The sequence below is a fragment of the Coffea arabica genome, chromosome 2c (genome assembly GCF_036785885.1).
Source record: "Coffea arabica cultivar ET-39 chromosome 2c, Coffea Arabica ET-39 HiFi, whole genome shotgun sequence".
Taxonomy (NCBI): domain Eukaryota; kingdom Viridiplantae; phylum Streptophyta; class Magnoliopsida; order Gentianales; family Rubiaceae; genus Coffea; species Coffea arabica.
In genome coordinates this window covers 18317953-18331045 of record NC_092312.1, presented here as the reverse complement: position 1 = coordinate 18331045, position 13093 = coordinate 18317953, and the positions used below count along the sequence as shown (strand labels likewise).

At 37.1% G+C, this 13093-nt stretch overlaps 2 protein-coding genes across 14 annotated transcripts in view; one reads left to right on the top strand and one right to left on the bottom strand.

Annotated features, from left to right (window-relative positions):
* LOC140035144 (serine/threonine-protein kinase TOR-like) overlaps positions 1-4846 on the top strand; it is a 32888-nt gene extending 28042 nt beyond the window's left edge. For all 5 annotated transcript variants that reach the window (XM_072074884.1, XM_072074885.1, XM_072074886.1 and 2 more), the window contains 12 exons: positions 382-456; positions 539-605; positions 700-860; positions 1033-1206; positions 1292-1420; positions 1578-1661; positions 2399-2460; positions 2527-2599; positions 2703-2837; positions 3098-3271; positions 3346-3611; positions 4473-4846. In XM_072074884.1, the coding sequence (XP_071930985.1) occupies positions 382-456; positions 539-605; positions 700-860; positions 1033-1206; positions 1292-1420; positions 1578-1661; positions 2399-2460; positions 2527-2599; positions 2703-2837; positions 3098-3271; positions 3346-3611; positions 4473-4491 (1419 nt within the window). In that variant the 3' untranslated portion in view covers positions 4492-4846. The remainder of the gene's footprint in view (positions 1-381; positions 457-538; positions 606-699; positions 861-1032; positions 1207-1291; positions 1421-1577; positions 1662-2398; positions 2461-2526; positions 2600-2702; positions 2838-3097; positions 3272-3345; positions 3612-4472) is intronic.
* A 283-nt stretch (positions 4847-5129) lies between these two features.
* LOC113731555 (inositol-tetrakisphosphate 1-kinase 4) lies at positions 5130-12781 on the bottom strand. Of its 9 annotated transcripts, none has more exons than XM_027256881.2 (10): positions 11930-12781; positions 10461-10542; positions 9843-9875; positions 8358-8478; positions 8052-8186; positions 7196-7315; positions 6924-7100; positions 6409-6464; positions 6236-6320; positions 5130-5450 (listed from the first exon to the last, which is right to left on the bottom strand). In XM_027256881.2, exons 1-10 carry the CDS (start codon positions 12124-12126, stop codon positions 5359-5361), a joined length of 1098 nt encoding a protein of 365 aa, XP_027112682.1. In that variant the 5' UTR covers positions 12127-12781; the 3' UTR covers positions 5130-5358. The 9 variants fall into 9 exon arrangements, with proteins under 9 accessions (XP_027112682.1, XP_027112683.1, XP_027112684.1 ...); XM_027256882.2 differs by having other exon boundaries at positions 6236-6311; XM_027256883.2 differs by having other exon boundaries at positions 8052-8144.
* Between the last annotated feature and the right edge of the window lie 312 nt (positions 12782-13093).

The following is a 13093-nucleotide window of genomic DNA, read 5'->3' as shown; positions in this document are numbered from 1 at the left end:
ATTGTGAGTTTGTGGTACCATACAAAGGCCTTGTTATCCCGACCAGCTTCTTCCTACATGCTAGAATTTTTATCTTTAGTCATCATGTACTTGTGCAATTTCTCACTGGTTTGATTGAGAATCTTCTCTCACCTTTGCTTATTGAGAAGTCTAATTGACACAGGATGCTCTTTATTGATCATTCAGTTTTGTTACTTTCAAAAGAATAGATTCTTTATTTTTGCTGTTGCATGCATCACAGTTGGGGATCCCTCTATATATGAAGAGACGGTTGTCTTGATCTGCATAATATGCATCATTTTTAATTGTTCTCTGCCCAGTTTAAGGGTTACAACTATATTTTGCGTGGACTCTGATCAGTGTAAAACAATTATATGTCAGGCTTGGGATCTGTATTATCATGTATTCCGGAGGATAGATAAGCAACTTCAAACTCTTACCACCCTGGATTTGCAGGCAAGGAACAGACTTTATTATGCTTATGATTTTTCTATTTTGTATCTCCTCATAGTAGTTTATCTTCTATTTGGGGAACCAGTCTGTTTCTCCGGAGCTATTGGAATGCCGAAACTTGGAGCTGGCTGTTCCTGGAACCTATCGAGCTGGTAAATTTGAAATGCTCACTTCAAATGCATAAAAGCATTGATCTTCAGTTTTTGTGCTGAAATGTGGTAACTTGTCGAAAACCTATTCCCTCAGATTCACCGGTGGTCACCATAGCATCATTTGTGGACCAGCTGGTGGTTATAACATCCAAACAACGACCCCGGAAATTGACAATTCACGGTAGTGATGGCGAAGATTATGCTTTCTTGCTCAAGGGGCATGAAGATCTACGTCAAGATGAACGTGTCATGCAGGTTCTTAATTGCTTTAAAGATTTTGTGCCTCTTTTGTCCATTATGATGTTTTTTGCTCAGGTTTCCTGGTTCTTCTGACTTGGATAGATCAAATTGAAATGGTTGCCAGGATTTCTTGTTTTCTTAATCATATTTGAAGTCTGGAGATTCTAAACTTTTACATGTTTACCAGCTTTTTGGTTTAGTGAATACACTCTTGGAGAATTCTAGAAAGACTGCAGAAAAAGATCTTTCTATCCAAAGATATGATGTCATTCCATTATCTCCGAACAGTGGGTTGATAGGATGGGTTGCAAATTGTGACACACTGCACCATCTGATTCGGGAGTACAGAGATGCTCGTAAGGTTCGTTTAAGTTATTAGGATGTTGCTTCCTGTTCCTGTCCCTGTGTGTTGTTTGCTTCTGATGTTTGAACTTCTGACTTCATAGATCACCCTAAATCAAGAGCACAAACTAATGCTTAGTTTTGCTCCGGATTATGATCACTTGCCACTTATAGCAAAAGTAGAGGTGTTTGAGTATGCTTTGCAGAATACAGAAGGAAATGACCTATCACGAGTAAGCAATACCAAGAAACTTGTGGCAGCCTTTTCTTCTTCTTCTTCCCTCTCCCTTCTCCCTCCCTCTGTACTGTCCTCTGTCTCTCTTTCTCTGACATGCAATCGATACATATCCAAGTAGTAGTCGTCTGAAGATGATAAATTCATTTGTATAGGTACTGTGGTTGAAGAGTCGCACATCTGAAGTCTGGCTGGACAGGAGGACAAATTATACGAGAAGTTTAGCTGTTATGAGCATGGTACATATGCCTCTTTAACTTTGCTTTATTAAATTCATTTCAAGTGAGGCCAAAAGTTAGTTCGTTCCATGTAAATACTCTCAGAAATATTTGTGGTCAAGTTGAATAACACCATAGTCATGCCATTTACATCTTGAGGCTTCTGTCCCTGCATATACTTTCAGCATAGTTGTGACAGTTTGCTGAATGATTGACTGATTTCTCTTGTAATAAAAAATGTATCTCTAGATTTTCATGACTTTATTCCAGTTGATAAGCAAGTGATGAGCAATTAGAGATGCCAACTCATTGGACACGGATGTGAGATCATACATTGAATGAGAATGAATTCACTCAGCATGCTGCAGTATGCTGTGCCACTGTATAGTTGGTCGTGATCCATGATAGAGTTATTTCCTTAATGGTTCTTTGTCACATATTTAAATTGATTTGGAAATTTCAATAACCATTTCTTGTAGAAGTTGTCTTTTGAGCTTCTTTTATGTACCATCTATATCATGCTACACTAGCTGACTAAAATCATTTGCCCTCTCCTTTCTTTATCTGCCTGAAGCCTTGAACCCTCTTATTGATGTTTACTCCGGTCACATTGAATGATCCATGAATTATACGGTGGTTTAGCAAGTATTATACTGTGGTTTAGCAAGAAATCTGTAGAGCTTTCACCTTCAACTAGATAATGTACTTGCTGTTTCTGGGAAGTAAGAGCTACTGAATGATTTTTTCACTTCTTTCAGGTTGGTTACCTACTTGGTTTAGGCGATCGACATCCTAGTAACCTTATGCTGCATCGTTCCAGGTAATTTGGTGGTTTTGTTTATGTGTTCATTTGGTTCTGCATGTACTTACTTGTATTGGTTGTCAGTGGGAAGATATTGCACATTGACTTCGGAGATTGCTTTGAAGCTTCAATGAATAGAGAAAAATTCCCTGAAAAGGTTTGCAATCTAAAATTTTTTCTGCCATAGTAAATCTTCCATTATTCCGTGCTCCAATCGAATAAGGCTGGTACAGCTTCTTCACATGAGGATTTTGATATAGGTTCCTTTCCGCCTCACAAGAATGCTTGTTAAAGCAATGGAAGTTAGTGGTATTGAGGGAAACTTCCGATCAACTTGTGAAAATGTCATGCAAGTTCTCCGAACAAATAAAGATAGTGTTATGGCAATGATGGAGGTATAGAAATTGAAACTGCTCTTTTGCATCTTACTTTCCATACATCGTCCCAGTTGGAATGGGGTTGCTTAGAACTTTTCCCCTTTCTTGGGAGGGTGGAGGTTTACTAAGTTTTTTTCTCCCCACCATTTTAATGGCCATGCTTCTATGGCTTCTTTCTCATGTATCTTTTGTCTGTTGAAGGAAAGGAAATCAGAAAATTTATGTATATACAAAATAATAATAATAATAATAATGAGTTTTATTTAATGCTTTTGCAGGCCTTTGTTCACGATCCCCTTATAAATTGGCGTCTTTTCAACTTCAATGAAGTCCCCCAAATGTCAGCTCTTGCAAGTGCACATCTTCCTGCTGTTGTCAATAGTGACGAGTCTGCTGCAAACAGGGAACTCCAGCACCCGCTGCGGGGTGCTCGAGAGCGAGAACTTCTTCAGGTTTTGGTTATTCTGTACCCAAAATCTCTCTCTATGTATGCTTTTTCACTGATGACTTTAATGTGTGATTGTAGGCTGTCAATCAACTTGGAGATGCTAATGAGGTTTTAAATGAGCGTGCTGTTGTTGTTATGGCTCGGATGAGTAACAAACTTACTGGACGTGATTTTTCTACCTGTTCTCCAGTGTCGAACAGCTCCATTCAACATGCGCTTGATCACAGTACCTTAATTTCTGGTGATACGCGTGAACCTGAACATGGTTTGTCTGTAAAACTGCAAGTTCAAAAACTCATTCTCCAAGCAACATCTCATGAAAATTTGTGCCAGAATTATGTTGGGTATGGTTTCTGAACCTAAATTTCCTCCACTTCTTCCATTTTCCTTACAGCTATGTTGCAGGATAGTTGGATGATTTTAACAGCTTATAATCTTTCTTTGCTGGCACAGTTTTGTATATGTGCCAATAAAGGGAGCAGAAAATTATTGTTATATTGCTTTCAAATAACAATTTAGTGTCTTTAATGCATGCTGATAAATATTAAATTTGCAATTAGCTGCTTGGAACTACTGAAAGAGAAAGAACTAGCTGCTTTCTTGCAGTTCCTATAGTAGTCAATTGCGTCTTACAAACAGCTGGTGCTTGCTTGGAACTAGTGAGAGAGAGAGAGAACTAGCTGCTTGCCTGCAGTTCTTTGTAGTAGTCAATTGCGTCTTACAAACAGCTGGCTCTTCCTATTTTCTTTCCGTGACAAAAGTTCCACCCTTTAAGACAAGTAAATAAAGCATCTACAAGCAAGAAATGCCATCGGTAGCTTGACCTTTGGACATCGCTATGGTTAGGCTAGTCATTAGCTTTTTGTTACTTGCTAGTTGCTTGCTATAGATAATTTATAACTAAATTCAATATTAACCTGGGATCCTTTTCATAAAAAATATGCATCTTGAGTTTAAATTGAAGCAACCACTGGGGTTAGTCCAGTGGCTAGAGAAGGGCTTTTAGAGCTCCCCCCATTGCAAGTTCAAGGTGTGAATCTTGAGCCTAATAGTTGGCAGTGAAAAGGATGTGGGGAGGGATGGGAGATAAAAAAAAAAAAAAAAAGTTTAAAAATTAATTGAGGAGAAATTAATAAGTGAATGCATGTTATCTAGGATTTATGTGGTATCACTTTTCTAACGAGAGCTCTTTTCGACTCTTTCAGGTGGTGTCCCTTCTGGTAAATTGAAGATCACTTGTGACTGTATATAGTTTTGTATATAGCCCAAGCTTTTGCAGAACTGGCCAACCTCTCCCCTCTTTGATGATTGTAGCAATTCTTGTATATAGAGCGCTACATGTAATAAGAGTTAAACTGAACATTGTATATAACGTCCGGTACATTGAAGGTAAGCAAAGCAGCCAAAATGTTGTAGGACGGAGGAAGAGGTCATGTTCTAATTTCATTTTTTTTGATTTGGTCAACTTTATGTAAAGAAGTGCCCATGTATCAATATATATGAGCTGTGACAGGAGCCGGCGTCTCTTCCATCCTTCCAATTGCATGGACTGGTTTTAAATACAGACTCTTTTATTTTATCTCTCACGTGCACTTAGAATAAGATTTTTCTTGACGCTACCCAAAAACAGCTATTTGATCGTGAGAAAACTTCATGGTGAATACCATTTCTGAATCTCATTCATATGTCGTAAACTGGACACGTTTACGATCCACGTTCGGGTGAAATATGTAAAAACTCTTGCTACGGCAAGGTGCTAGGTCATCAGAATTAAAACCATTCATAACATCCCTCATAGCAAGTATCCAGTCAGTTGGGGTTCCAGTAGAAAAGGGTGGCATGACGACGAATTGCAAAAGAAGTCATCCGGAAAAAGTAACTCAATATTTACAGCAAAATATTCATTATTTGGATAAGTCAGAGAATGTACAACAACCTATTTCCTGGTTTTAAAAAAATGACAGATCCATTAAAAAAGGACACGGCGTGCCTGTCATGCGTGGATGGAGACGGTGAAACAACTTGTGGAGATGACTTTAGTCACCAGTAGCTTGAAGAGTTAGCACCCTCGAGGATATGTATGTTTAACGTCTATGCTACAAGTACCTTCTCGTATTTGCTTTGCTCAAGGCTGAGAAGAAATTCGGTAAATGTATGCTCGTAATCAGGCATCTTACCATATCCTGCACGAGTTATCAAATGCTTGTTTAGCAACCATAATCATATATTTTGTGTACAAAGTAAGTTCAAGACAAAATATGATCAGCCATTAGGACCAAATTATATTTATCTATGAAAATTCTTAAATCCACGAAGATAACTGATCCAGTCCATGTCACCACATGGCCATCGACAGAACTACGCCATCATGTAAAAGAACATACACATGGTCAAAGTCTATTTAGAGAATAAGCGGGTAAAAGGAAGAAACTAACACCAGAACACACATCCAGGAGGACTGCAAAGCGGAATTTAATCTTTAGCTTTCAGCTTCCAATTAAGTTGAAGGAACTAGATTAATGAGCAGTAGTTCTTACACTAGAATATCAAAACATATTGACTCGCAAAATTCATAAATAGTATTTATTACAAGTAAATAAAAAGCAAAGAACAAAAACATTTTTGTAAGCAGGAAAGTTTATGAAGATGCAGATACCTGAGCAAATTAATCGAGGATGCTGGAATAGAATGGCAATATGAACCAAAGGCAAGCAAGATGCAGCCATGCATTATTGATATTTTAATAGTTTTCCAAAAAGGTATTATTTACCAACATACAACTGGAACCATAAGACAATGCATACTTGGATTTCAATCAGGTACACTAACTGCGCACGTGATTCCCAACCCCCGCCCCCCTTTCTCAACCAGGGGGGAAAATACACCCGCCCCGGCGGGGGGGTGGGGGGGTGGGGGTGGGGGTGGGAATTCATGAACAAGGCAAAGTAACAAAATTTTCTTGACTTACCGGGGAAGTAGTTGATATCGATTATGTAATACAGATCTCTTGTCCCATACTCCCGTATTATGTCTACATTGAACAGCTGGAGACCCTGGATGACAGACGGATCAGGCACATGGCACAGCAAAAGAAGTACAGGCAAGAATAATATACCAAAACAAAGGAGTAAAGAAACTTACCAATCGAAGGCGAAGCTCTCTTGCAAGCATCTCGAGCAAAGGACTCGGAGGGAGTTCTTCACAGAACAATTAGTTAATGTTAACAAAATAATGTATGGCAAAAATCATGCCTGGCCAAAAAGTCAACCTTTAAACATGCACCGCTCTTTTAGCTGGCTTAAAGCAAAATATCACTTGACACAGACAATGAAAGATCTTCACTCATGCAGTGAAAAGTGCTGCAAACCTAGTCAGAAAGAAGAATGCACTGAAGTTTTGGCATATGGAATGATTCTTCTACTTATTGAGTTTTTGTTCAATTGGTTATTCCTCATAGATGACTAGTCCAATAATATCTGTATGGAAACGTTTGATATAACCAAGAGATCTCAAGCCATATGTGCTTTTAAGCCCAAATGTCGCTTGAACATAACAAGGAGATCTCATGCCACATGTTTTTAAGCCCCATAATGCACGGTGAACTCATCAATATTAAAAGTCAACATTTATGATAACTACAAGACCTCGCGACTCACCGGCAACCTTCGGGTCCAGATCAGCGCCATCTGCAGAAGCTGAAGCACATGAAACTCTTGGAAAAGGGAATACACCAGCAATTTTTGACAGTTCACGTTTACACACATCAGGTAGAGAGAAGCGCCTGACAACTTTTATGAATTCTCCAATAATATACACTTTAAAGAGAACACCGCCTACAATAGATCAAAAAATTCTTGAATGTACAGATAAATTAATGATAGCATCAGTATAATAACTATTAGGTTTATGCCTCTAGAAACATGAATACCATGATTAACAAACTCCTGTAATACCAAAGGCGGCTCGAGTTTAGCAAGAGAAACTTTGTCATATGCAAGAAAAAGTTCATGGGACTTTGCACTTCCATCCACTACCAAAGGTTTTGCAACTGAAACAAGTAAAGTAAAGTTGACAAAGCTTTAGTCAAACTTAGATAAAAATAGAATTATTTATAACAAAAGCACCTTTCTTTGTGGAAAGATTACATTGAAACAGCTACCATAAGTGCCATGTGTAGGAAGTTATCACGGAAAACATTAAAAGAAGTGTTGAAAGATTACAAATCAACTCAAGACTGCAAGCATGGTTCTTAGTAACTACTACTCCACCTATCTCATTATTATTAACCACATTTTTTTTCTTCTTGTAACAAAAATTGTCCACTATTGCTCCTCAAAGATCATGTATCACCACATTGGATAATATTCCTCTCTCTGAAAATGCATTAGTCTCAAGCACTTCCAATTTTATATTTTGATAAAAGAGATGCAATACTCTCATACCAAGAGCCATCTCAAAGTGGCAAAAAAAAGGGGATTCAGGGAGTATATCAAAGAAATAGGTCATAGTATAGGTGCCAGTTCCCAAGTTGACAAAAAATTCTCATTGCCCATGTGAATCTGTCATCACCAAATCCTATTATAACACTCAAACCTGTTCATATTATCCTAATTTTTAATGTGTTTTGAAGAAACTAAGAGCTAGAGAGCAACTTGATCATTCAAGAAAAAAGCTAGAATCTTCCAGCTCACCATCCGTGAGAAAGAGAGAAACATGGCACCCAAATAATAACAACCCTCCAAAAAGCAAAGCGAGAAAAGAAAAACAAAACACTGGAACTTTACCTAAGGGAAGTTTAAGACCTTCTTTCGTAACCTCATGCGGAATAGATGATGGATCTGTTGTGAAAACCAACTGCCTTGGAACAGTGACTCTGCCTATAAGCAATTTAAGGGCCCAAAACCCAATTACACTGTTACCTTGAAGTAATTGAATGCCAAATACACATCAGTGATGTCTAGAAATCACGAAAGCATGACCACACCTGTGCATATATGCATATGTATACATGTCCGTGCAATGTCCTACATACAGAGAGACAGCCAAGGACAAAAGGAAAAAGTACATGCAAATCAGCAATTTACAAGTACCATAATAATCAGGTAAGTTTAGATCAGCAACATCCTCCAGCATGGACTGACGATTGTTTACATGTTCTATAGCATCAGGAGGATCTAAGACAGTAACATTTGGATTCTTTTGCCCATAATCCTACAAAAGAAAGAAAATGGTTATAAGAATGAAATGCCCAGTTAAAAAGGCAAAAGGGGATACATAAGAATGAAATGCCCAGCTAAAAGAGACGACTAGATAGGTTAAGCATTACTAATTACTATGAGAAGCCTATTTTCCAAAAGAAGTTATTGTCCCACTCGAATGTTACCCGGCAGAAAACTCCTAGCAGTTTGTTGAACAGCCAATTTATTTCTCAGTGGTGCCTAATTTCAATAGTGTAAATTGAGAAGCAATGGAAAACAAGCATTTTAGTCAAATGGGTTATTTGTCAGGTGTAAACACCGTGGTATGTTCTTCCTCATCCCCCATCCAGGCAAGAAACCATGGCCAACAGAATATTTGGAAAACAGATACATAAACGTACATACACATTTGGTATACACACACACACACACATAGACAGAGAGAGAGAGAGAGATTAACTATTACATACTTTATGCCTTCATTCACACAGGCAGAGATAAATATAAGCTATTAAAAATTTAAAATAAATTCGGATGTTGCACAGAATATGCAGAGGTGATCCAGATCAGCTATACCATTTCTATTGTTCGGCTAATATCTTTGGGTTTTTTAACTTCTTGTTGGGTACTCTTTTATTATTATTCACATGCAAGTTAAGATCAATTTAAACAAGTAGATTTCCATTCTTCTTTTGTCCTTTTTCTTTTATTCATCTAATTACCTCTGATAAGAAATTTATTTGCATACTTCTACATTTCCCACAAGTATTGAGAAATTGAAATGCAGCAATGATACAGAAGTGTGCAGAGGTTAAGCATCATGGGAGATGCACGCACAAAAGACGACCTCTGAAACACACAACACTTGCAATCAACACATAGAACAGATACCTAACTACATAGTTTGATTCCAGAAAATAAGTTGAAACAAACCAGAACCATAAAATGAAACTCACAGTTCAATTTGAGACTATACCTAGGTAAGTAAAACAACCATAAAACATGAATGAAGACAGGAAGCGCCCTAGACAGATGAGAAGTGTATCTTAGACCCACAACCATGTTCATGAATACCAAACAAGTTATCTAGTTCTCAGAGAGTAAACCTCGCTTGAAGTCCAATGTCAAGCTATTGATCATGATTCATAATATATAGAGCAGAGGTTCAGCAAATTATGTAAGGAAAAAAAAAGGTTTGGAGCTCTGATGATAAGTATTGCTCAACCAGAACAATCTGTCACATCCAGATTCTGCATGATTAATGAGAATCGTATTCAGAAACTAGTGTGAGTACATAGAGCAACACACAATTTGATGGAGCTTATTGCAAAAGATATGTGATCAATAAAGACGATCTTATAGTTTAAGAGCACAAACCTCAATCATCTGGCTCCATTCCTTTCCTGCCAACTAGAAATAGAAACAAATTCATTAGGATCATAGCGGACAAATACAATCGGCCAACCGATGAAAGATGAAAACTTGATTGCTTTATAATACAAGGGAAAAGAAAAGTTAATCCATTTCCCTTGCCTACTTAGTGTCAATTTATATTTTGGTCCCTGTAATTTAATATACAGCCCATTCACAACCTAATACAGCAGCACATAATGCAACTGACTATTGCTTATAGGTATCTGAATTGACATACCACACACATTTTGCAACTATCGTAATTTTCCAATGCAAAAATTGACATTCCATGTCAATATTCAACACCAAAAGAAATTCATGACAACAATATAAATTTGTTGGAGCAATGGGGCATGAGTACCTTCAAATAATAAACATAAAGTCTAACATTTAGAACTAGATAAAATACAAATTTTAATAATAAATCTGCAATATATCCACAAAAATAACGGAGGAGGTTAAAAATACTATGTTGAGATTAAACAGTATAGGCTCAGGATTCAGGAAAAGGATCAGCGACGCAACAAAATGAGACTCATGAACGTGCAGAATGAAGGTTTCAGAAAGCAACATTGCACTGACCTTGTGCAGAACAACATCAAATGGACCTTGATCCGATAATGGCTGCTTTACATCAACAGCAATAAACAAAATTCCTTTACTTCTGCACCGTAAGAACAAAAAGCATATAAGCTTGAGCTAAGTAAAAATTCTCTTCTTATACAACGCCTATGAGACCCAACGAATGACAGCAAACTTTCATACACAGACAGGAAGTATGACAAACAGGACCAAATAAGAATGTGCCAGTGAAGAAAGGACATAAGCATGAATAAACATGTTAATTATTCTGCGCATCTCAATATATATTTGACTTCAGAACAACAAAGGAATAAAGAGTCAAGCCAGAGAAAGGAAAGAGAAACATTTTATTAGAAAACAAAAGACATTTTACTGAACAAATTAACTGTCCATCTTTATTTGAAATTACTAAAGAGTTTACATGTCAAACTAATTACAAATTACTTTACATTCATGTTAGCATGAAAAACCAAATGCAAAACAGAGATCAACACGTTAATATCCTTAAACATCACTCTGATAAAAATATTCTATTTCTGAAATTCTAAAACGAGGAAGGCTAGTAACTAAATTAATATCCAGTAAAAAGAGCAAAAGGAAAAAGAGAAAAAATGCACAGAGACATGGTGCTAACGAATTCCCAGATAAGGCAGTGGGCACAAGCATTGACGCAATGACCGTCACAAGCAATGAGGACGTATGAAGTATTGACTTAGAACAATCCATCATTAAAACAAATTTCATTGTCAAAGCATATATCAAGGAATATTCCCCAGAAAACAACTAGAAGAACAGATAAAAGATTCCCGATACCACATTTAACAGGAAAGGTCAAACAAAAAAAAATTCCTATGCAGGCCCATGCGCAATAATTTTACCACCTTTGACACGGACCCCAATTACTTCAATTTGCTGATCCAAATTAATTTTAAAAAAAAAAAAAAAAAAAAGTAGTTGACGCGACTCAGGCGAGCAAAACTACTCTTTTCTCTAATTCAATCACTCAAGAGAAAAAGGCAAAACTAGTCAACATTTTACTTTCTCCCGTGATAATTGATAAAATAATGACTATTAGAGCCAAAAAATAACAATAGAAACTACATTTAATGAAAACTAAAAATCTGCAATCTAAAAGCCAAATTGTTTTACTTAAGATTTTAAGCAAAAACTTGAAGCACGATAATCTATAAATTGTGCAACTGATAATCTATAAATTTATGAAAAGAGATAATCATTTATCTGATACAAATTGTGCAACTGAAAATTCGAACAAGCACGAGCCCATGATGCCTAATTAAAGATACTTATCTAAGTAAGTACTACAAGAACTCGAAATGCCGGAAAAAGAAATTACAGAGGCTGAGCTACCAATTCTTGTGAAGAAGGAAACAAAAGATCAAACTAGTGCAATACATACAAAACGATTAAATGCATATAATCGAAAATAATGAACGGGAAGGATTCTATACCGAGCTAATGCAAGAAGCTTGGGCTGCAAGAAGCTCTGCCTCTTCTTAGACGTGAGAGCGTAGCCGACGACGAGTCTCGTAGGCGGCGCTGTCGGCGTCGGAGACCTAATTAAACCTAGTTCGTTCTCTTTCCTTTCTCCGTCGCCGTCGTCGTCATCGTCAACGTTTGCAATTGAAATCTCTCCGTTCAACCTCATTAATATCACCCAATCAAAACGGAAAAAAAAAAAAAAAGGAAGAGAAAACAAAAAGGATTCCAATTCCAAAATTTCACCTAAACTAAAAGCCGCCGCCTATAATAGTTGCCCCGCCTCGATTAGAAAAGGAAAAGTCTAACGTATCGGCGGCGTCGAATTTGGCCGTTCTTGTCGATGAAATCTGCTTGTATATATATATATATATAGTACTACTAGGATATCTTTGGCACACAAGAGTTTAAACAGAGAATCTCGGCGGAATTAATATTATTGTTAAATTAGTAGTATATTAACCCAAAATCTGGAATTGTTTTCATGCATTAATCTTTTGCTTGGCAGCTGAGGAGGGAATAAAAAGGCCAGGAGGGATAGGATTAGCAGATGTAACACAAAGAGGAGAGAAAAGGAGGGAAGATGCTAATCTCCCATGTTCCGCTGCTCACTCCTACTAATACATCGCGCATCTGCCTGTTAAGTACCTCCTACTAATTTACTACTAAAAGAGAGAGAGAGAGGGTAGGATACATTCCGAAGCTGCGTCCCAGCGGAGTATCTCTTTTCCTTTACACTTTTGCCCCTTTTTATCTTCCTTTCCCAAGTTTTCTTTCCCTTGATGCTTGAGAGTGGGTCGGCCGTTGACATTGCGAGGCTTTCGAGCTCAATTTGACATGTGAAAATTACTTTTCGATTAAGACTGGACAATATATTTATTGCTTGTGTGTCTCTCTGGACAGTAGATTGTTTTAAAAATTATTTTTCAAAAACATAATATAATAAATTTTATGCATTTTTCGTGAATATTCATTCTACATAATTTTCAATCACTTTTTAATCTCACGTACACTGTATTCTAAAAAAAAAAAAAAAAAGTAATATAGTTATATTTTTTTTTTGCCAAAAAAGTGCAATTCAAACAAGCTTCTTAGGTGCTTATTGAGTGTGACCTTGGAATGCCAAATGCTCGAGC